This window comes from Erinaceus europaeus, chromosome 1 (genome assembly GCF_950295315.1).
Source record: "Erinaceus europaeus chromosome 1, mEriEur2.1, whole genome shotgun sequence".
NCBI classification, from domain to species: Eukaryota; Metazoa; Chordata; class Mammalia; order Eulipotyphla; family Erinaceidae; genus Erinaceus; species Erinaceus europaeus.
Window position 1 is genome coordinate 115518087 of NC_080162.1, and position 23910 is coordinate 115541996.

Sequence of the window (23910 nt, forward strand, 5' to 3'; positions counted from 1 at the left end):
TGGCGTCAGGGGTGCAGGGAGTGGCTGCACGAGTGGACAGGAGGATGGGGGCGAAAGGTCGTGGGGACAAGGGGTACGGGGGGGGTGCAGCAGGTGGGCAGGGGGCCGGCGGGCAGGAGTGCAGGGGTGGGGGCGGGGGTGATGGTAGGGACAGGGGTAGGGATAGGGGGTGCAGGGCGGAACAGAGGGTGGGGATGGGGGCAGTGTAGGGGGTCCCGGGGTGCAGGGGATGGCGACAGGGGACCAGGCAGGGAGCACAGGGTGTGGGGACAGGGAGGGTGAGGGTAGGGGTAGGGATATGGGGTGCACGGCCGGACAGGGTGTGTGCAGGGCGGAACAGGGTGTGGGCAGGGGGCACAGGGCGGGGCAGTGGTGGGTGCAGAGCTAGAGGAGGCGGCCGGAGCCAGCGGGAGCGGGGTGCGTCGCAGTGGGGTTCGGGGGCCGGGCAGCAGCGCGGGCTTGGTTGCAGGCTCTCGGCACCGCGGCCCGGGTCTGCTCGCAGCCCCGCCCGCCCCTCGAGCCTCGGTTTCCCCCCACCGCGGCGGCGCAGGGGCGCGGAGGGCGGGGCGGGGCCGCCGCGGGCGGAGCCGCCTGCAGGGGGCGCCCGTGAGCGGCGGCCGGAGCCAGAGCCCGAGTGGCGGAGACAGCGGGAGCCCGCGCCGGCCGCAGGTCAGCCCGGGTCCTGGGCGGGGGTCGCGGGCCGGGGTCCGAGGGCCCGGGGCGGGCGCCGAGTGGATGTGGGCCCGTCGGGGGCTGTCGGGCCGGCCGTCGGGGGTCCCCGCGCTGCGCCCTGGCTTCCGGCTGGCGGCGCGCGCTTGCCGGACTTGGCGGGTTCAGGAGCGCTCGGACCCGTGGCCGCCCCAACTCGCCGGGACGGCGCGGAGCCTGCAGGGGCGGGGGTCCGTCGGGGATCCGTCGGATGAGCCTCTGGGCGCCTGCACCCGGGATCCGCGGGAGGCATCGCCGTCACCGCAGGGTTGGGTGGCGGGAACCAGTGGAGGCCCGGGGGAGTAGGTGCTGGGGCGCCCCTCCCCCCGGCCAGGAACCTGGTGGACAGCCTCACGGAAGGTGTGGGGTGAGACGGACCCGCCTTAGTCTGCAGTGGGTGGGGGGTGTCCCTGCCCCCCCCCCACCTCCGTCTTAGCAGGAACCTGGCAGCACCTCCTCCCTGAGTCGGGGTGCCCCTAGCCCTCTTGATGTCCTCCTGGGCCGGTCCCAGCCACTGCCCCTCTCCTGCGTCCCCTAGGTGCCACCTGGTCCCTGGGATGGTTTCAGTTCTCTGCCCAGAGTGGCCGAGGGCTGGCTGGCCCTGTCTGCCTTAGCTGCTGGCTCGTGGTCAGTGAGGTCCGAGGCCCAGCCACACCCTGAGTCCTGCCCCTTAGTCCTCCATGGTCTTAAGTGGAACAACAGCTGGCTTCAAAGAGGCACCCAAATGGACTAGAGATTTGCCTGCTCAAACCTTGATTTTTGGTCCTGCCTCCTGGAATCAGCTTGGAGAGTAAGAGCTGAGGGCTGGCTTCAGGGCAGGAATCAGGGTGGACCATAGGGAAGTATTCCCTCTTACAGGGTGGGAAGCCCTGCTGACAGAGGAACAGGTGGACTGGAGTTGGGCAGAGGGTAAGGGCATCACCCCTACCGAGTCCAGGGTCTGTGGGTGACCCCAGGCCACGTAGGACCACAGTGCCTGGTGACTTGCAGTGGTGCCCTGAGGCCTCGGAGGAGCTCTTGCTGCCTCACTTCTCAGCCCCCAGATGCTGGTGAGCTGGGACCGATGCGATGCCCCTCCTGTCGTGGGGTCTGATTTATCTGCCCAAATGAGGCTTTGAAAGAGGAGCCAAGTAAGAGCAGAAGGAAGACCAGCCAGATGACAAAGGCACTCAGGATGGACTGAGAAGGAAGCTGGTGTGTGTGTGGGGTGGGGGGTGGGGGGGACTGTCGCCATCAGGTGCTGGGTGCAGAAGGGACTCCAGTCCCCAGGGAAGTTTGGGTGACCGTGAAGGGAAGAAGCCGCCCTCAGGTTCGAAGGTCAGAAGGCTGGGCGTTGGTGAGCAGGGCACACTGTCTGTGTGGCTCCCATTCCTGCCGTCTCTGCTGCCCCAGCCAGCCCAGCTGTCACCTGGAGCACAGGCTGCCTCCAAGTGTTGGGTCTGGGAGCAGCACCGCTGCTGGTGTCTGAGCTGTGGGTCTGGCTTCTCTCTGCCCAGCCATCCCTGGTAAACTCACCTCTGGTGCTCAGGCTCACTGATAGCTAGCAGGCAGGCCAAGGAGCAGTGGCAGGATTCAAGGAAGGTCTGACTAGCCTTCTTGCTGTCCCTCCTCAGCCCAGCAGCTCTGGAAGTAGGTCCACTTCCCATCTGTCCTCAGTAGAGCTGACCTCTGGGAACCCTTAGCACTGTTCCCTCATTGGGCCAGTTTATGTAAAGTTTCTGCCTGATCCCTCTCCCCCCAACTAGCCCAGTCTGATAGGCTCTCAGGACCTGAGGGGAGCCTCTTCCCTCCATGGTCACCCACACTTCCCTGGTATAGAGAAGGCATCACGGGGCCTGTCATTTTGCAGAAGTTTGTTTGACAGAGACATGGGTGTCCGACACTCCAAGGCTACCATTTTAGTGGGCCCTGCTCTACAGGGGGAGCCTCAGGGCTTCAGGAAGTGTGGGCTGGAGTGGGAGAGCGGCCCACAGGGTGAGCACCCTGTGCCTTCCTGTGAGGAAGCAGCCCCTCGTCAGAGTGTCAGATAAGGTGATCGGTGAGGGTGTGAGGAGAACAAGGGTCTTTGGCCTTTCTGGCTTCTGGCCTGCACCCGTGGAACCCAGGGGGGTGGTTCTGGGCCCCAATGGGGAGAAGAGGCATTCTGGTAGGCCCTACAGGCTTGTGGGCTGGTGTTGTAGAGGCTGCTCTGTTCCAAGAGCCTAGTTGGGTGCAGGGAGCTGAGTCTCTGCCTTATTGTTGCCCACATCCTGCCCCTAGGAGCTGAGAGCAGCACCTATACCCCTGAGGGCCATGGGGGAGGGGTGACCCACCTGCCTGCTTGGGCACCTCACAGGCTCTGCTGAGTTGCTGAGGGTGAGTGGGAAGGGTGAGGGTGGGTGGGCAGGGAGATCCTGTTCCCTTCCCATCATTGGGCTTGGTTGCTGGGTCCTGGGATGCTGGTTGTCACAGTGGAGCCAGCAGAGGGCCTGTGCTTGGGAGCAGGGCCCTGGCTGCCTGTCCATTGTCCCACTGGACTTGGACAAGATGGCTGGAGGTGGTGTTGCTCAGACCCTGTCCACATCCCTCAGCTTGCTGTCTCCTCTTGGGCCCCATGTCCTTGTGTGGTTTGTGCTAGAATTCCTGGGTGCTGGTGGCTTCCAATTCCTCCTTGTTTCTCAAGTGGGGTGCTCACTGGAAGCCACTATGTTCTTTGTCTCAAGTTCTGAATTTTTTTCAAAGCTGGGGATTTTTTAATTATTATTTTATTTTATTTGCCTCCAGGGTTATTGCTGGGGCTCAGTGCTGGCACTATGAATCCACTGCTCCTGGCAGACATTTTTTCCATTTTATTGGATAGGACAGAGAGAAATTGAGAGGAGGTGAGGGGGGAGACACAGAGACAACTGCACTTGTGAAGCTTCCCTTTTGCAGGTGGGGAGCTGGAGGCTCAAACCCAGAACCTTGCATGGGTCCTTATGCTTAGTACTATGTGCACTAAACCTGGTGCACCCCCCCCCTTAGCTTTTTATTCTCATTCACTTATTCTTGTTTCATTTCTGCCAATTGGCTCATACCCCCTTGTTTATGGCTTCAATTTGTTGCCGATCCTTCATATCCTTGAAAACCATCGTTGGTTCTCACTGTTCCCTCTGTCTTTTCTGATTTTGGATACCACAGCCCTCCTAGGCTCTTGTGCTTTGAAACCGTGGAGTGCAGGCTCATTATTAGTGGGAGCTCAAGTCCTGGGGCCAGGCAGGGACAGTCTTGTGGGATCAGTCCCCCTCTGGGAAGCTCTGGAGCCACCCAGGACCAGGCTCAGCTGCTCAGGGGTGGTTTGGAGTAGCCTAGGGTCCTGCTGTTGGGTTGCTACCTGGTGCCAAATAGGCATTTGGGAATGTTCCATACAAGAAAGCAGTTATGGGTTCTCAGGCTGGGGTTCTGGAGCCCAAGTGCCCCCCACAGTAGACTGTGTCCTGCCTAGGAGCTGGCGTGCACCTCTCTCCCACAATCTCTGGGTGGTATGTGTAGGGGGGGAGACAACATCTGGGCATGTGTACAGAAAGCCTTGTAGTTTGACATACAGGGAGCCAGATGAAGTGGCCAGGAAACATGTGGGCTTTGATTAAATGGAGGTTTAATTAAAGTAGCCAGGCCAGGGGACAGAGGACAAGGGTGGGGTGTGGGGCGTGGGGCGGGGACAAGGGGCAGTTTGGAGCCAGACTGCTGGGAAGCACGTAGGGGTAGGGCCGTGAGATCTTCATACACGTTTCCCCAGCACGTGTTCCCCAGCCTGTGGGGGGACATCTGCCCTCTGCCCTGTCCTGGTGTGGGACAATCATAGGGAAATATTAACGTTATGAACATTTAATCCCCCCCCCCCCGCCGCCGCCGGCTAGCAACAGTTGACTAGAAGATTAATTAGACAGAACCAACAGAGAGGAATAGGAAATGGCCTGGATCCTGGCCCCACCCGAGACCCCCTCCCCTGGCCCCAGACCTTCCTGTCGGCTCTTGGAGGCCTTGGGAAGCAGGGATCAGAGCCTAGCCAAGAGGCCCCCGGAAACCTTAATGCCTGCTGCTACTTCCACGGCCTTTCCCTCAGCTCCTTCCCACCCCTCTCCTCTCACAGGCCATTAAGGTCTCATTAAATTTAATCTGTAATCAGGGTTCACAGGGTCAGTGAGAAATCAGGTGGTGGGGCCAGGCGGTGGCGCACCTGGTGCACATAGTATGAAGCACAAGGACCCAAGCAAGGATCCAGGTTCAAGCTGAGGTGGGGGGATGACATGCTTCACACATGGCAAAGCAGGTCTGCAGGTGTTCATCTTTCTCTCTCCCTCTCTATCTCCCCCTCCTCTCTCAATTTCTCTCTGTCCTATCCAATAAAATGGAAACAATGGCTGACAGGAGCAGTGGATTTATAGTGCAGGCACCGAGCCCCAGTGACAACCCTGCAGGCAAAAGAGAGAGAGAGAGAAATCAGGTGGCCACAAGTGGCCATATATGCCCTCATTCCCCAACCTCCCAAGCAGCTACCAATTTTTTTTATTTTTTTTTTAAATTTTTTATTTAAGAAAGGATTAATGAACAAAAACATAAGGTAGGAGGGGTACAACTCCACACAATTCCCACCACCCAATCTCCATAACCCACCCCCTCCTCTGATAGCTTTCCCATTCTCTATCCCTCTGGGAGCATGGACCCAGGGTCATTGTGGGTTGCAGAAGGTAGAAGGTCTGGCTTCTGTAATTGCTTCCCTGCTGAACATGGGCGTTGACTGGTCGGTCCATACTCCCAGTCTGCCTCTCTCTTTCCCTAGTAGGGTGTGTCTCTGGGGAAGCTGAGCTCCAGGACACATTGGTGGGGTCTTCAATCCAGGGAAGCCTGGCCAGCATCCTGGTGGCATCTGGAACCTGGTGATTGAAAAGAGAGTTAATATACGAAGCCAAACAATTTGTTGACCAATCATGGATCCCAAGCTTGGAAAGCAGCTACCAATTTAAGAGGACATGGAGGGATCTGGCAGGTGGCCCACCTGATAGAGTGCACATGGTAGCATGTGTAAACGATTCAGGTTCAAGCCCCTGGGAGTGGCTAAGGTGGAAAGAAACTTCAAGAGCTGTGAAATTGTACTATGGAGTCTCTTTCTCCCTCTCTTTCTCTTTTACTTATCCTCTCTATCACTCTGTCTTTCATGTTCTCTATCTCTCTGTCTCTCACTCAATATCTTGAGGAGAGCAGTGGAATCGTGCAGGTACTAGACCCTGGCAATAACCCTGTTGACAATCAGTAGTTAGATAATTTCATGGGAGAGCCTGGAGTCCTGGCACCCAGGCATGTGTCCTGTGGCTTCTTCTTCTAGTGTTTGCCCTTCTTCCGTAGCCAGTCAACAGCGTCAGGTTGCACCTGATATAAAGTTTCGAGACCTCCTTTGAATCTGGAGAGGTGGCAGTCATTGACTATGTGGGTCATAGTCTGTCTGTAGCCGCAGGGGCAGTTCGGGTCATCTCTGGCTCCCCAGCCATGGAACATAGCGGTGCACCGGCCATGGCCTATTCCATAGCGACTGAGGAGGGCCCGATCATAACGTGCTAGGTCAAAGCCGGGTTGATGCTTGCAGGGGTCTGTGATGAGGTGTTTGTTCTTTACTTCAGCTGACTGCCAACTCTGTTTCCAAGAGTCTGGAACAGAGAAGTTCAGTGTAGGCGTAGGGGACCAGATTGGGTGACGAGACGTCAAGCGTTGGACAGGGTGGGCGAAGATATCCGCGTATATTGGCAGGTCCAGTCAAGCGTAGACGTGGGAAATGAACTTAGATGATGCCGCATCCCAACGAACATCTGTCCCATGGCTGATGCTTGGTGACACCAGCTCCCAGCTGACTGCAGCCCACAGGACAAGTCACTCACACAATGTGTGAAATCACCAAGCTGGGAGTAGTTACACTGCAAAACCGGGCAAAGGCTCCAAGCCAGGTCGCTCTCTGCATCCCCACCCCACCCCTGGATCTGCTGGCTGGAGCTGGGGTGCTCTCAAGTAGCCCGCAGAGCAGCTGCAGTAGGGATGAGGCAGCCCAGCCTCCTCAGCGCGAGATTCCTGAGCTTTGCTCTAGATGGGCAGCTACCAGTGTGGCAGGTTGTCTGTGGGAGCTGGGATGGGTTAGCAAAGGCACAGGTGAAGACAGCCTTTGAGGACAGTGTGGCAGGAGGCAGGTGCAGGTGTAGTTCTTGAGTCTGCAGGGGCGGACTGGGCAGGAGGGGCTGCTGCACTAATGGGGTCTGCAAGGACAATCCAGGTGGCCAGCAGGGAGGCAGCTCCCATTAGGTCAGGAAAGGTATTGGTGCCAAGCGCAGTTGAGCTTGGGGCCCACAGCACAGAAGGTGGCAGTGCTGTTGGGGTGGTGGGGGTGTAAATACCCTGAAAACACAGGGTACTTGGGCTGCCAGGCGAGACCCCTGCCAACCAGAAGGCTGGGTTGAGCCCCCTTCCATGTCAAAATCCTGGCTCACGTGAACTCTGCCCAGCACCCAAAGGCTGGTGTAGGTGGTATGACCCAGTTGACTCTGTGCTGTGCATCTGTGAGCCTAGCCTGAGCTCTGCAGAACATGGGGCTTATTTAAGCCCCCTAACTGCCCCAGGGTGGATCCCTCTCAATCTGGATGGTGGTCTGGGTTGGTGAGCCTGGCGTAGGCTGTGTCACCTTTAAGTACAGACATCCCTGGAAAGGCACAAGCCTCAAGCACAGCAGGTGGCTATTACAGCCTTTCTGGGGCACATGGGCCTGCCTGGACCTGGCTGGACATCAGCCTTTTACTGCTGCTGCTGCTGCTGGTGGGTCCAGGAGGCAGGGCTCGTCTTCATACTTCCCTTCTGCAGCTCAGGGAGAAGATTCTGGACACACACGACGGAGGTAGGGAGTGTGTGTGTGGGGGTGCGCTCTGGGTTGACACCAGGAGACCTGGTCTGATCTGACACTGCCAGTGCCTTGCTTTGTGGGCAGTGGGCTGGCTGATGCCTTGTGTGTCCGTAGCCTCATGTGTGGCCTGTGCACCTCCTACAGGAGCCACCTGGGCTCTCAGCTGGGAGCTTGGCCTTTTCTCTACTGCCACCCCTGTGCCCTGGCGGTGGGCTCTCCCTCCCCAGCCATCGGGCAGCCAAAGGGAGCAGCTCTCTCCAGGTGGCTGCAGCCCCGGCCCACCCAGCTGAGGTTGCTGGAGCTAGGAGTCATGGCCTTCATTCCTGTGCACTAGGAAGGTAGGTACAGTGTTTAGAGGGGCTTAACACAGGGGCAGGTCAAAGTTTTAGCTGTTGCAACAACAACAAAATTAAAAAAGGAAACCTGTGGTTCATCTGTTGCCCCTACTGACACCTCCTGGGGTGGAGCTAGGGAAGGTGTCTGCATCTTTAAACATGGCCAGGGACCATGTGTAGCCTTCTCTCTCTCTCTTTTTAAGTTTCATTATCTTTACTTATTGCATAGAGACAACCAGAAATCAGCCATGCTTCACCACTTGCAAAGCATTTCCCCTGCAGGTGAGAACCAGGGGCTTGAAATGGGGTCCTTATGTATTGTAACAAGTGCGCTCAACCAGGCATGATATCACCGGGCCTATGCAGCCTTCTCTTAAGGCTGCTAGTCCCCCACAACCCTTCATGTCCGCAGGGTGGGACGGGCAGGAGGGATGCAGCCCTCTAAGCCCACATGCCAGTGACTGCAAGGCAGCTCAGCCTCTTGTGCCCAAGCAGGTGGCAGGCACTGCCCATGAACACCCACAGCCCCATGAAGATGCAGGACAAGAGGAGGGGTGGATCTGGATGTGTGTAATGGGCAGAGGGGCGGCAGCAGTGATCAGAGCACCCAGTAGAGCAGAGGGAGCAGAGGCTGCTTTATGAACCCAAGGAGAAGCCCTGGGGACTGGGACTGGGCCTGGGCCCACTGGGAAGACCAGGACCTCTATTGCCATTCAGACCTGCACCCTTCCCACTGAATCCTTTACTGAATATTGGAGTGACCCCTCACCATAGTGACAGGAAAAGACATTCTTGCCCATGGTCCCTCAGTGGTTCCTGCTCCTTGCCTGGTGTCACCCTCCTAGCGCCTGCCCAGTGAAGGAGCAGATGGGGAGGAGGGTGTGGGAGGGAGATGAGGGGAGCAAATGGCAGCCGCCCCACCCAGATGTGCACTCAGCTGGCGTGGGCTGCCAGGAGCGGAGTGGGCTCCCTCTGTGCCTGAGGCACTGCTAACGGGTAGAAGCAGGCTCACCTGCTGGCAGCTGGAGGCAGGACCAGGTGACTCCCAGGCCAGTGTTCTCTGGCAGGGGTCTGAGGGAGACATGAGGGGGCTCCTCCAAACCTCTCCAGACCCAGCAGCGTAGGTGCGTTGCAGGCCATGCCAGGGAAGCTCTTGGGAGTGGAGCAGACCAAGGCTGGCTGAGAAAGAAGGTGGGTAGGCCTGGAAGACCTCTGGGGGGCAAAGGGATCTTTCCAGAAGCTTCCTTGGGGGGGTGGCAGTGGATGAGCTCCTGGACCCAGGGGATTCTCCTGGCTGCCACAGGAGACTTGAGAAGCTGAGCATGTGGGGGCTGGGGGTGGTGCTGACTTGAGAAACTCAAAGAGCCTAAGCTCTCTTGAATAAAAAGAAGATATCGGAGCCAGGCTATGGCACACCTGGTTAAGTGCATGCATTACAGTCCACAAGGACCCAGGTTCAAGCCGCTGGTCCCCACCTGCAGGGGGAAGCTTCACCAGTGGTGAAACAGGGCTGCAGGTATCTCTGTCTTTTCCCTTCTCTACGTCCCCTACCTTGTCAATTTCTGTCTCTTTTAAAAAATATTTTTATTTATTTATTATTGGATAGAGACATAGAGAAAATTAAAAGGGAGAAGAAGATAGGGAAGGAGAGAGGCAGAGAGACACCTGCAGCCCTGCTTTACCACTCATGAAGCTTTCCCCCTGCAAGTGGAGACCAGGGACCTGAACCTGGGTCCTTGCGCACTGTAATGTGTGTGCTTAACCAGGTGCACCACCACTTGGCCCCTATTTCTTTCTGTCTCTATCCAATAATAAACAAATAAAATTATTATTTTTAATAGAAAATATGGTCAGAGGGTAGATAGCATAATGGTTATGCAAACAGACTCTCTTGACTGCGGATCCAGAGCCCCACATTCAATCCCCACCACCACCATAAGGCAGAGCTGAACAGTGCTCTGGTAAAATAATAAATAAATAAATAAATAAATAAATAAATAAATAAATAAATGGGGCTGGTCCCTGATTTTCTGTGCAGGTTGGGAGCAGGACCACCAGGGTGGGTGTTGGTGAGCAAGGGCTGAGGGTATCTGAGCCCTCACCTCCCCCACGTCTGACTACTACCCAGCTCCTCACAAGACCTCTCCTTTGGCAGGTGTCTCTGGACTCTGAAGCTGAGAGGATCCAAGATAATGTCCCCAGGGGCATCCCCAGAGTGTGCCTGGTCCCCAGACGCTCAGAGCCAGCTGTGAGGATGCCCACAGGGTGCTCCCCTCATACTCCAGGGCTCTCTCGGCTCCTGTGAGGCAGGGACTCACAGGGTCTGGGCAGGGCCAGCCGCACTGCAGCTATGGACCGTGAGCTGGCCTGGCCCGCGTCCTCGCCGACCCTGCCCAACTGCGCCCACACCCACCATGAGCCTCTCGGTGTACATCACGGTGGAGCTGGCCATCGCTGTGCTGGCCATCCTGGGCAATGTGTTGGTGTGCTGGGCTGTGTGGATCAACAGCAACCTGCAGAACGTCACCAACTACTTCGTGGCATCCCTGGCAGCGGCTGACATCGCAGTGGGGGTCCTGGCCATCCCCTTCGCCATCACCATCAGCACAGGGTTCTGCGCGGCCTGCCATGGCTGCCTCTTCATCGCCTGCTTCGTCCTGGTCCTCACGCAGAGCTCCATCTTCAGCCTCCTGGCCATCGCCATCGACCGCTACATTGCCATCCGCATCCCGCTGCGGTGAGCCCAGGGTGGGAGCTGGGGTGTGCATGTGGTGGTGGTAGTGGTGGGGTGGTGGCCCTTGCGTTTCTTTCCTTCCTGCTGGGTTCCCATGGGTGAAAAAGACCGCTTCTGCCCCAGGGTGAGGGCAAACCCGGGGTCAGGGTTTGCTCTGTGGTGCCAACCTGTTGATTTGGAGACAGAACCTTGGGGCTCACTCTGGGGCTGCATCCGGGGCGTGGCATCTAGTCTATTCCCTCTGGCACCAGAGACACCTGAATGCTTGTGTGGTTGGGGCTGCATGTCCGCCTCTGTCTCCCCCCACCCCCATCCCCACCCCCTGCCAGCCTAGGCAGCTGAATGGGAGCAGGCTCTGAGCTCAGCACGAGGCCCGGTACAGCTGGAAACCACAGGCCCTCAGAGCTAGAAGCCAGCCCACTGGCCCAGCTCCCAGGGGCGGCCCTGCTGTTCGCACATTAGGCAAATGACCCAGAGAGGGGGAAGTGACTTGGCTGGATGCCACAGTGAGTCACTTAGACCTCTATGTAAATTCGGCAGTCCACAGGTCACTGGGTGCTCTTGGTTTTGGAAAGAGCACCACACGTAATGGAGCAGGGTGTTGGTGGTGGTTGTTGGGGGGGGGGGGTGCTGCAGAGGGGATTTTTTTTTTCTGGTAAGTCTTTTGTAAAGTCATGTATTGTGTAAATGAAAACTTTCCCCAAGGTCTCCCACCTCCCACAGACCTTAGAGGAGGCTTTGTGTCTGGGAAGTCCATGACATGGGTCCCACCTCCTTGCTCCTTCAAGTTCCCCAGCTGGGATCCCCAACCTGGGTGGCTGTGGACCCCAAGGAGGTTGGAGGGTCTCTCAGAGGCTGGAGGTGCCCCATCCCTGTGGTGAATTCTTCAAGCCAGGTGGGACACTGCTTCAGAGATGGGCTCCGGCAGCCCTCTCTGTAGGAGAAGTAGAAGTGGAAATTTAGCCGGTCGAACCCAAAAGAGCCCTCAGAGGTCACTTCCTCTCATATCCTGGGTGGAAAAAATGAGGCTTAGAGAAGGGAGTCAGCCCCCAGGGCCTGGTAGACAGTTGGGAGCAGAGCTGGGCCTGGGAACAGGAATTGCCTTGCACCCCACTGCAGTATCTGTTTTTTGGAGGGAAGCTGGGTCCCAGGGCAGTCCCAGTCTCCCAGAATTTGCACCAGGCTCTTCCTGCTCACATGAAGGAGAGGAGCCCAGGCCCCCTGTGGCCTAAGACAATGTGCTGTGAATGTCCTGTGTCAGGGAAAAAGGGGTTCTGGGGGGGCCTGAGGAGGAGGGTTGAGCCTGACTGGGCAGTGCAGAGTCTAGAGTCCAGATTCATAGAGTGACATCTCAGCACAGGAGACCCAGAAGATGGCCTGCCCATAGGTCTCCAGGTTAAACAGAGAGCTGGCATCCTCATTAGGGACCTGGCTGACACAGGCCAACCCTGGAAGCACCATGTGGTGAGAAAGCACAGGGCTCACTTTCACTTTCTCCCTTGATTCACAAAGCAGTAACATCTGGGGAGCTATCGTGACTAGCGATCTCCAATAACAGAACCATAGTTTCTTTTAACTTTTCTGTTTTCTTTCTTACTTGATTTTGTTTTATTTTACTGCCACCAGGGTTATCACAGGCTCAGTGCCTGCATGATGAATTCACCACTCCTGGTGGCCTTATTTTTTTTTTAATTTTTATTTGATAAGACAGAATTTGAGAAAGAAGGAGGACATAGAGAGGAAGAAAGACACCTGCAGTCCTGCTCCACTGCTTGTGAAGCTTCTCCTCTGCAAGTGGGGACACTGTGCCCTTGTGCCAGGGTAATGTGTGTTACCTGGTATGTCAACCGGGTGCATCACCGCCTGGCCTCCCACCTTTTCTGTTGTTTAAGGGGAAAAAGAATGACTCCCCAGTACAGAGAAAGCCAACAGCCTATGTGACCACAGCAAGACAGTTGCCCCTCTCTATTTCCTCTCTCCTCCTGAGCTCCCAAGGGCATTAGGGGTATCCTGTGATCAGCAGAGTAACAAGCTCGGTAGAACAGAGAACTGCACCCCTCACACACACCCTTGTGTTAACAGGGAGGCCAGAGGCAGAAATAAAGAAGGGGTGTGTGGGCGTGCTTCCTGCTGTAGGTGAATCCTAGGGCCTGCCACCCACTGTTCCAGTCTCCTCTGGGTCCCTCCACTTTCTCATTCAGCAGGGCCTGAGGCTCAGACATGTGCACAAGTCCAAGTGGGGTCTCCTGAGCACAAGCTGGGTGTGGGGGTGGGCTGGGGAACCCGACCAACACACAGTGAACCCAGAGCCCCTGGCACCTCTGGAGCTGGGCTCAGGCTGCCTGTCCCCTTTGCTTCTGGGAATCGAGCCCTGAGCCCAGTAGGTTTGTTGAAATACTCTGAGCTCCAGCCTCTGACCCGTGCTGTCATGTCTTGCCCTGAGCCTGCACCACAAACTTCTTTTTTAAATTTTTAAATTAAAAATATATATACATTTCTTTATTTCATCTGAAATGGAGAGAGACTTTTACATGAGAAAGAAAGAGAGGCCAGGGCATCACTCTGACATGTGCAGTACCAAGGATGAAACCAGGAGCTTCAGGCATGTAAGCCCTGTGCTTAGCCTCCTGAGTTATTTCCCTGGTTATTCTTTTTTTTTTTTTTTTTTAATTCAGTTTCATGTCATGTGTGTCACCCAGGTTTGAGTCCTGCCCCCACCATACTGGAGGAAGTTTTAGTGCTCTGGGTCTTTCTCTGTTTCTTTTTCTATATTACTGGGACTTGGTGCTGGCACTACAGATCTACTGCTTCTGACAACCTTTTTTTTCTTCTTCATTTTATTTGACAGGACAGAGAGAAATTGAGAGAGGAAGGGGAGAGATAGAGAGGGAGAGAGAAAAAGAGACACTTGCAGACCTGCTTCACTGCTCATGAAGCAGCTTCCCTGTAGATGGGAGCATGGGCTAGAACCCAGGTCTTTGTACTTGATAATATGTGTGCTTAGCCAGGTGCACCACCACCCCCTTTCTCTCTCTCTCTCTCTTTCTCTCTCTATCTGAAAAAATAGGCCTAGAGTGGTGAAATGCCACAAAAGTCCAGTTTCAGAAAGATCTGTGTTCTTTGCCATGTGATGGACTCTGTGGGGCCAAAACAAGGTGTAGTCAGGAAGAGGATGAGAAAGAAACACAGCCAAAACAAAGATGGGAGACCCCATTACCCCCACCCCCAGAGCGAGAGTCCCCCCACCCTCCATCTCCTGCCATTCACATCAATACCTTGTGGTACTCTCTCTCTTGAGAAGCGGTACAATTACAACACCAGCGTGCCCTGGCTTCTGGGGGGAGGGCAGGACCAGCAGCGAGGACTCCCTGGAGGAGGTGACACTGGTGGGTCTGCAGGGTGGGTGGTCTATCAAGAGAGGACCAAGCCTGAGCAATGACCCTAAGGAAGGAGTGAGCGTATGGGCTCTGGGACCAGGAGAGTTGACGGTGCAGACAGGTGGGCACAGAGGCCTGCTCATGTCTAGAAGAGGGTTTCTGTCTTCCCATTTTGGAATTGCTGGCTCCTTTGGTTTTTGTTTTGTTTCAGTTTTCAAATCTATATTTATTTGATAGAGATAGCCAGAAATCAAGAGGGAACGTGTTGTTAAAGTTCGGAGGCTCCAGCAGGCCGGGCTAGCATTGCAGCGGTAGACAGAGACAGAGACTCGGGGACACACGGCTGGGCTGAGAAGCTGCAGTTTTATCTTTAGTCACGAACGGGCAAATCACCACACCATGTGCTTCCCCATCATTCTCCCTCCGCGGCTGCTGCTGGAACTCTGGACGTCCTTAGCATAGGGGGCCGGGAGAAAGAGGGGCACAAAACTAGCAAGGGCCAAACCAATTCTCTCAGAGGTTGGGGGGAAGGGGAGCAAACCAATATGAAACATACCAACAGGAAAGGGTTAATAGAGAGGGAGGGAGGGAGAAAGAGAGAGAGAAACCTGTGACGCTGCTTCACCACTCGCAAAGCTTTCCCTGCTATGGGTGGGGACTGGGGGCTCAAACCCAGGTCCTTGTGCACTGTAACATGTTTGTTCAACCAGGTGCGCCAGCACTCGGCCATCGCTGAGTCCTTTGACAACTCCAGGCAGCACCACCCTCCACTTAGTGCAAAGACAGAGACCCCACCTGGACCTGAGGGTGAGCTCCCAGGGGAGCTCAGAGGAAGAGACAGCCCAAGTGCTGGAGAATGCAGAGTGTGGGGACTTTACTAGTGCAGTGGGCAGCAGCTGTGGCTCCTCCAGGTTCCAGAACAGTCTTCCACTGGACGGTCTACCTCTGGCCCAGGAGGCCAAGCTGTGACGGCCAGCCCAGCCCAGGGAGCACCACTGGGCCAGCCTGTGGCTTGGCTATGGTTCCATTTGGACACTGATGCTGTTCCAGGCCCCCAGGGGCTGGGCCCAGGGCTCTCAGCCTAAGAAACTTCCTTCCTCTTGAATAACAAAAGCTGTCTCTTGAGGTTATTATTATTATTATTTTTTAAAAGAAGCAGTTAATGCCCATACACACACAGACATCAAAAATAAAAAGGATAAAAGGCCATGTGGTGATGAGCTTCCCTGTTTGCCCCCAGCCCCACCTCCTGTTTCTGTCCTGGAGGACGTCAGGAATCCTTCCAGAGACATTCTTTGCCCATATAGGCCAGAGCTATTAATGTGTGTTGTTTCTGTCCCCACTTGGGGCTTTCTTTTTAGAAGGCAGTGGCAGCATTTCTCGCACAGACATGTCCATAGAAAGTGGACAAGAGTGGGGCTAGGGGGAGGGGAGGCTTATACTGTGTCCCTAGCCCCCAGTGGTGCCACCAGCTCTTGTCTCCAGTAAACCCGTGTTAAGCCCCTCTCTTTTCCAACACCACTTCCAAAGGTGCCTGGAAATATGGGTGAGGAGATCTGCTGGGGGTGGGTGGTGGTGCACCCAGTTAAGTGCACATAGTACTAAATGTAAGGACCCGTGTAAGGATCCAGGTTGGAGCTCTCGGCTCCCCACCTGCAGGGGGAAAGCTTCACAAATGATGAAGCAGGTCTGCAGGTGTCTCTCTTTCTCTCTCTCTCTCTCTCTGTGTCTCCTCCTCCCCTCTCAATTTCTCTCTGTCCTATCTAATAAAATGGGAGGAAAATGGCCACCAGAAACAATGGATTTGTAGTGCAGGCACCAAGCCCCAGTTATAAGCCTAGAGGAAAAAAGAAGAAGAAGGGGAAGGGAAAGGAGGAGGAGGTGGAGGAGGAGGAGGAAGAAGAAGAGGAAGAAAGTTCTCTGGGAGGCTGGATGGTGGCTCATCCTATAGCACACACGTGACCATATATAAGGACCCAGGTTCAAGCCCCTGGTCCCCATCTGCAGGAGCAAAGTTTCACAAGCCGTGAAGCAGTGCTATAGGCACCTCCTTTTCTCTATTTCTCTCTGTTTCTATCATTAAAAAAAGGATTGACCACTCACTGGAAACAGTGGTAGCACTGTGCAGGCACCAAGTGCCAGTGACGACCCTGATGGTAAAAAAAAAAAAATTCTGCTGGACCCCCAAAAGGTGGTGTCCAGACCTTCTCTACCAGCCTTGTAACTGCTGACTTCTGCTTGTCTGTAATGACAAGAAGCTCACTGTTGTCCAGCACAGCCCCTCTCTCTTGTGAGTAGCTCTCACCTGAGCCATGACGCACCTGCTTCCAACTGCTACACATTTCCTGCATTCTGACTTCGTGGGGTCACAGTCTCAGCGCCACTGTACAATCGGGGGGATATGGGCTCTGAGCGTAGTGACTGAACAGGACTAGCAAGGGATGCACTTCCTGTTCTATCAAATAAAAAAAGGGGGTGGGAGAGGGAATGACCACCAGGAGCAGTGGATTTGTCATGCAGGCACCGAACACCAAACTCTGGTGGCAATTTAAAAAAAGTCTCTACTAGGGTTGGTAAAACATGCTTAGTTGGATGGCACACTGCTTTGCCATGTGAGAGACCCAGTGTGGATGGCTCTTGGGCTGCTGTTAGTTTTCTGGTTAAAATCTCATTGTTTAAATTATTGCAATGAGGGCTGGGGAAGTAGCATAATGGTTATGCAAACAGACCTTCATGGATCTGAGGGTGATCTGGCAGGCACAAACCCTAGAGGGCGAAAACCCACAGAGGGCCATACTTTTCTCCAGAGAAGTATTAAAATGAAAACAGCCTCCAATTCCATGAGATTATAAATAACTACCTGTAGAGTATTAAACACACACACACACTCTCTCTCTCTCTCTCTCTCTCTCACACACACACACACACACACACACACACTCACACACACACAGTGCCTGGCAGAGAGCAAGTGCAGTCTGTGAGTTCACATTTGAGCTTCCAGAATTGGAAACAGGACACTTGTTTTACAGATGGCTTGGTAGATGGCAGGAGTAGATAGCATAATGGTTTTGCAAAAGACTTTCATGCCTGAGGCCCCAAAGTTCCAGGTTTAATGCCTGGCACCACCATAAGCTAGAGCTGAGTGGGCTCTGGTAAAAAGAAAAAAAGAATGGCTTGGTAGAAATGGGCCAAGTCTGCGAGCCTCCCACTCTTTCTCTTCCCACTATGGTCCTATTGCAGGTGTCTGAGCCCCTCGCTGACTGAGGCCAAAGAGCTCCTGGGAGTGGCACTGCCTTTGCATCCTCTCCTCAGACCTTAACCTGCCCTGGATTCTGTCTGGGCTCAGGACTGACCAGTCCACCCTGACCCAGGTTGCCACTAGGCTCCTGGAATGTCCACAGCAAATCTGTTGCATTTCTTGGGCCTCCGTGTCCCCACCTATAAAATGAGGGTTAGGACTAGACAGGTGAGCAGAGAACAGCTGGCATATTGGGAGCTTCCTCCCTTAGTTTGAATTAATTGAAACAATTTTTAAATACATATTTTAAATTTTAATTATCTTTATTTATTGGGTAGAGACAGAAATCTGTAGATTGGGTAGAGGAGAGAAATAAAGAGACACCTGCAGCCCTGCTTCACCACTTACAAAGCTTTCCCCCTTCTGGTGGGAACCAGAGGCTCAAACCTGGGTTTTTGTGCATTGTAACATATATGCTCAGCCAGATGTGCCTAAAATATTTTATTTATTTGTTTATTTTAATGAGAGAAAGACAGAGAGAGAGAGGCTGACCAGAGTACTGCTCAGCTCTGGCTGATAGTGGTGCTGGGGATTGAACCTGGGACCTCAGAGCCTCAAGCATGAAGGTCTCTTTGAGAACTTGTTTGGAGGTTCTAGCAGGGGAGTGCAGGTCCTCGGATACCCTCAACCAAAGACCAAAGGTCATCCTCTTTGGCTGAGCATGCAGCTTCAGGAGGGACACACATGGAGAAGTGAGGGAGGTAGGGGACACCCACCTAGCCAGCCAGATCAGCCAAATTAACCCTGGTGTTCAACGGGGTGACAGATGTCGCATCCAGATCACCCTCAGATCCATGAAGGTCTGTTTGCATAACCATTATGCTACTTCCCCAGCCCTCATTTGGAACTATTTAAACCATGAGATTTTAACCAGAAAATTAACAGAGCAGCCCCTCAAGAGCCATCCACACAGGGTCTCCAGCGTGGCAAGCAGTGTGCCATCCAACTAAGCATGCACTATCAAGTGCGCCACCAACCATTTCCCCAGTAGACGACTTATTGTTGCTCCTTTTGATAAAAATCTGTGCCCCTGTCTGTGAGCCTGGGATCCAGTACCTGGCTGACATCTCTGGCTGTTGACTTGGCTTGGCTCACTCAAGTGCTGAGTGATTTCCCATAGTCCTTTCCCCTCTCTGGACCTTGTACCTCACACAGTGTTTCTTGAATGCTAAGACTGCTGCAAACATGTAAAAGATACACTGATCTCATTTCTCACCAGAGGACTGTGCCCAGATTTGGAGAGGACTTGCAACTTCCATCCCTCTTGGCTCTCTCATAACTTCTCTCCAAGGGAACTTGTGGGGAGGGTGGAGAACAAAAAAAGCTTAGAGAAGAAGACGTGGGGGGCTGGGTGGTGGCACGCCCAGTTAAACGCCCATAGTACTATGTGAAAGGACCCAAGCAAGGATCCGGGTTCAAGCCTCTGCTCCTCACATGCAGGGGGTCACTTCACAAGTGGTGAAGCAGGTCTGCAGGTGTCTCTTTTTCTCTCTCCCTCTCTATCTCCCCCTCCTCTCTCAGTTTCTCTCTGTCCTATCCAATAAAATGGAAAAAATGGCTGCCAGGAGCAGTAGATTCAAAGTGCTGGCACCAGCCCATTATAACCCTAGAGGGAGAGCGAGAGCGAGAGCGAGAGCGAGAGAGAGAGAGAGAGAGAGAGAGAGAGAGACTTGCATCCCCAATAAGTCTGAGCTGGCTACTTCAGGTCTAGTCAGTGTGTCATTCCCACTCAAAGCAGGATATTTCCTGGCTTCAACCAACATCAGTATGCAGGCAGTATCTCTCCCTTCCCTCTTAACTCAGAATCACTTTTTTTTTTTCTTTACTGGGAGTATTAATGGTTTACAGTTGACAATAAAATACAGTAGTTGGTTCATATGTCACATTTCTCAGTTTTCCAAGTAACACTCTAACCCCCCCACCTAGGTTCTCCTCCACCATCATATTTCAGGACCTGAACACTCCCCCACCCCACCCCAGAGTCCTTGACTTTGGTGCAGTACACCTCAGAATCACAGTTTCACTCTCTCCAATTAATTGTCAGGACTCCTCACCAAACTGTTCAGTAACCATCTGCACAGGGATATCCCCTGCATCAGTGCCTGGTCCCCCATAACCTCCTGTGATGAAAAGCTGGAGCCTCCAGTCAACAAAAGAGGCTGTGAGGCTCAGACACAGAAAATGACTAGTCAAGACCTCAAAGACAGTAAAGGCTGGCAGGCCAGTGTACAGCTTTCTTCTTCTTTTCTTTTTTTCTTTTTCTTCTCTTCCCCCTTTTTAAAAAGTGCTTATTTTTGTTTATTTTATTATTTAATTTAATTTATTTATTTAACACTGCTCAGCTCTGGCTTATGGTGGTACAAGGAATTGAACCTGTGGCTTTAGAACTTCAGGCAGGAGAGTCTTTTGCAGAACCATTATGGTGTCTCCCCCACCTCCATTTTGTTTTTTCTACCATTATTGTTGCTAGAGCTCAGTCCCTTTACGACTTCAGCAGTTATTATTTTTAGATGAGTTCATTCTTTTAGATAGAAGGTAAGAGACAGATACACAGAAAGGATGGGGGGAGACACTACAGTACTGCTCCACCACTCAGGAAGCCTCCCCCTGCAGGGAGGGACCAGAGGCTCAGACCTGGGTCCTTGCCCATGGTAATGTGTTCTCTAATAGGTATGCCACTTGTCAGCCCTCAGCTCTGTGTTTCTTGGCTCTTTCTTTCTCCTTTCTTTTTATTATTATTATTTTTTTATTTAAGAAAGGATAAATTAACAAAACCATAGGGTAGGAGGGGTACAACTCCACACAGTTCCCACCACCCAATCTCCATATCCCACCCCCTCCCCTGATAGCTTTCCCATTCTCTATCCCTCTGGGAGCATGGACCCAGGGTCATTGAGGGTTGCAGAAGGTGGAAGGTCTGGCTTCTGTAATTGCTTCCCCGCTGAACATGGGCGTTGACTGGTCGGTCCATACTCCCAGTCTGCCTCTCTCTTTCCCTAGTAGGGTGGGGCTCTGGTGCCACTTGTCAGCCCTCAGCTCTGTGTTTCTTGGCTCGCTCTTTCTTCTTTCTTTCTTTCTTTCTTTCTTTCTTTCTCTCTTTCTTTCTGCCTCCAGGGTTATCACTGGGGCTTGGTGCTGGCACTACAAATCCACTGCTCCTGGCAGCCATTTTTTCTTTCTTTTTTCAAAATTTAATTATTCTATTTATTTGTTTTCATTTTATTTTATTTTATTTTATTTTATTTTATTTTATTTTATTTTATTACCAGAGCACTGTTCAGCTCTGACTTATGGTGGTACGGGTGATTGAACCTGGGATGTTGGAGCCTCAGGTATGAGAGTCTGTTTGTATAACCATTATGCTATCTATCCTCTGCCCCTTTTTCTCCATTTTATTGGATAGGACAGAACTTGAGTGGGGAAGGGGAGATAGAGAGGGAGAAAGACATCTGCAGACCTGCTTCACCACTCGTGAGGAGCAGGGGCTCAAACCCAGATTCTTGCCTATGTCCTTGCCACTTAGTACTATGTTCACTTAACCAGTGTGCCACCCCTTGACCCCTGACTATTTATTTATTCATCTATCTATTTAGGATAGAGACAGAAATTGAGAGGAGGGGGAGATAGAAACACCTGCAGCCCTGCTTCACCATCCTTCACCAGTGCCGGGGTCTCGAACCTGGGTCTTTGTGTACCATAAGGGGTGCCCTCCACTGGCGGTACCACAGCCTGGCCCCTGTTTCTTGGCTCTTGTCACCAAGTCTTCTGCTCACTGATGCCGATCCCCTTTCCCCAGGTACAATGGTCTGGTGACGGGCCAGAGGGCCAAGGGTATCATTGCAGTCTGCTGGGTGCTGTCCTTCATCATTGGCCTGACGCCCATGCTGGGCTGGAACAACTGCAGTCTGCTTAACGATGCCGTCAACAAGTCCAAGCCTTGTGACACGGGCCAAGTGGCCTGCCTCTTTGAGTTGGTGGTCCCCATGAACTATATGGTCTACTACAACTTCTTTGCTTGTGTCCTGGTGCCCCTGCTGCTCATGCTGGCCATCTACCTGAGGATCTTCCTGGCTGCCCGACGGCAGCTGAAACAGATGGAGAGCCAGCCACTGCCAGGCGAGAGGGCTCGGTCCACGCTGCAGAAGGAGGTCCATGCCGCCAAGTCTCTGGCCATCATCGTGGGGCTGTTCGCCCTCTGCTGGCTGCCCCTGCACATCATCAACTGCTTCACCCTCTTCTGCCCCATGTGCGACCACGCCCCACCCTGGCTCATGTACCTGGCCATCGTCCTCTCCCACACCAATTCTGTGGTCAACCCCTTCATCTACGCCTACCGCATCCGGGAATTCCGCCAGACCTTCCGCAAGATCATCCGGAGTCACGTCCTGAGGCAACAGGAACCCCTCAAGGCGGGTGGTCTCAGCGCTCGGGCTTTGGCTGCTCAGGGTGGCTGCAGCAGCAGTGATGGCGACCATATCAGCCTCCGTCTCAATGGCCACCCTCCGGGGATGTGGACCAATGGCAGCGCCCCCCACCCTGAGCGCCGGCCCAATGGCTACACCCTGGGGTTGGTGAGTGGAGGGAGTGCCAGTGAGCCCCACGGGGACATGGGTCCACCAGATGTGCAGCCCCTTTGCCACGAGCCCAAGGGACTGTGCCCAGACTCTCCTGGCCTGGAAGGCCCCCTGGGCCGGGATGGGGCCGGGGTGTCCTGATGACCTGCTGAGGCTGCACCTTTCCTGAGGGGAGGGGTCCTCTCTCTTTCCAGTTGACAGAAGCAGTCTTGTTGGAAGAAGAGCAAGTCTACCAGGAGAGACCTTTCTGGGAGCCCGCTTCTCACTTGAGACTGAGAGGAGGAAGCCCCGGCTGGTGCAGCATGAGGCCCAGCAAGAAGGGTTTCGGGGGTGCTGAGAAAGTGGACGTTTCACACTGGGAAATGCTGTGTCAGCACTGACCCCAGCTCTGGCAGCTCTGGTAGCGTCCCGGCTGGTGCAGCATGAGGCCCAGCTAGAAGGGTTTCAGGGGGGCTGAGAAAGTGGACATTTCACACTGGGAAATGCTTAGCCAGCACCTCCCCCCATCCCGAAGCTTCTAGAAGTGTCACCTTGATCCACAGAGGGATCTGTGACTGAGCAGGCTGGCCTGTCCCTGAGGCTGAGGGGTGGCTCCCATAGCCTCCTGCCAAACACCCAGCACCCTCCCCTGACTTCTTGAGGCACTAGCACTGCTGTGTCCAGAGGTGGAGTTGGACTTTTTGTTTTTTATTTTTTTTTCCCCAACAAAAAATGTGAGTGTGAAGAAATCCTTTTCGTTATATTACCTTCTCTCCCTGGCTGCTGGGTCTGTTACCAGTCCTGCTGCTACCTGGCACCAGGCACTGAGCCGTGAGTTCTGGGCTGCCCTGCCCCATGGCTGTGAGCTGACGCGTAGTGCTTACCCTGTCAGACCTGGGACCATCTCTTGAAGCCACAAAACTGGGCTGGAGGAGAGGGGTTGGTAATGGGGCAGTGCCCACACTGGGAGTGCTGGCTCGGGTCCTGGGTAGCTCAGAGCTGCCCAGGCAGACCCCTTGACTCACTGCCTTTCCTTCTGTGGGGACTGGTTTTTGTTTTCTGAGACAAAATAAAAATGAGCCACATTGTGTTTTAAGCATGTTCACATAGAATGGTATCTGATTCCCCACTCCACCCCCACCCCTGCCCAGCCAGACCTATGTTGGATAAGTGCAAACAGACAGACAGATACCATGCCTGCCCAGAGAGCCATCAGGCTCCCGTTCTCCAAAGGGGGCAGGCTGCCTGTTTGCCCCGGGAAACTCTTTTGCCCACGTACACCCTCAGACCTGCCTCCCTGAGAGAGGTACTGAAGGGGGGCTCTTTCCCAGACTGGCTTCGCTGGGTTAGGCATCCCTGCAAGATGTCACCATCCTCTGCGTGACATCCTTAGAGTGAGGGTTCATCCCATGGTACTTTCCCAGAGCTATGTCTGTCCCCTCCCACTGGTCTGTTCTGCACCCTGGAAAGAGATCTGGGTGCAGGCAGAACTACCTTCCCCTGGGTCACCCACTTCACCCTCAAGCTGTGCATTTTTTTTTCTTGTCACCAGGGTTATTGCTGGGGCTCAGTGCCAGTACTATGAATCCACCACTCCCAGCAGCCATATTTTCCTTTTTTTCCCCCCTACTGTTATTTGACAGGACAGAGAGAAAATTGAGAGGAAAAGGGAGGTGGGGGGGGGGGAGAAAGACACCTGCTGACCTGCTCATAAAGTGTTCTCCCCTGCAGGTAGGGAGCTGGGGGCTGGAATTTGGTTCCTTGCACGTGGTGATATGTGTGTTTAAGCGGGTGCACCACCACCCAACCCCCAAGCTGTGCATCTTGCTCTGCCACCTGCCTCTGGGGTTGGCCTTAAGATGTGGTGCTAGCCTTCTACACAAAGAAAGTTGAGCTGCCCACCCTGGTCTGCAGGCCAGCTGGTCTCTGGTCTCATAGGCTCACTCAAGCAGGGATGGGAGGGAGTGGGAAACATTTATAGTCAACCCCCAAGATCCCCATCTT

General features: G+C 54.0%; 1 protein-coding gene across 3 annotated transcripts; it reads left to right on the forward strand.

Annotated features, from left to right (window-relative positions):
* Positions 1-459: 459 nt before the first annotated feature.
* Positions 460-23002, forward strand: ADORA2A (adenosine A2a receptor). 3 transcript variants are annotated; one of them, XM_060194027.1, is made up of 5 exons: positions 460-669; positions 7567-7600; positions 7751-7944; positions 10097-10678; positions 21150-23002. In XM_060194027.1, exons 4-5 carry the CDS (start codon positions 10356-10358, stop codon positions 22066-22068), a joined length of 1242 nt encoding a protein of 413 aa, XP_060050010.1. In that variant the 5' UTR covers positions 460-669; positions 7567-7600; positions 7751-7944; positions 10097-10355; the 3' UTR covers positions 22069-23002. The 3 variants fall into 3 exon arrangements, with proteins under 3 accessions (XP_060050010.1, XP_060050004.1, XP_060050016.1); XM_060194021.1 differs by lacking the exon at positions 7567-7600; XM_060194033.1 differs by lacking the exons at positions 7567-7600; positions 7751-7944.
* Positions 23003-23910: the final 908 nt, after the last annotated feature.

Bases quoted from the DNA above. Each gene is read 5' to 3' on its own strand.
- ADORA2A (XM_060194027.1), top strand. From the start codon at position 10,356: ATGAGCCTCTCGGTGTACATCACGGTGGAGCTGGCCATCGCTGTGCTG. The intron at 10,679-21,149 runs GTGAGCCCAGGG...CCCTTTCCCCAG, and splicing joins GCCATCCGCATCCCGCTGCG to GTACAATGGTCTGGTGACGG.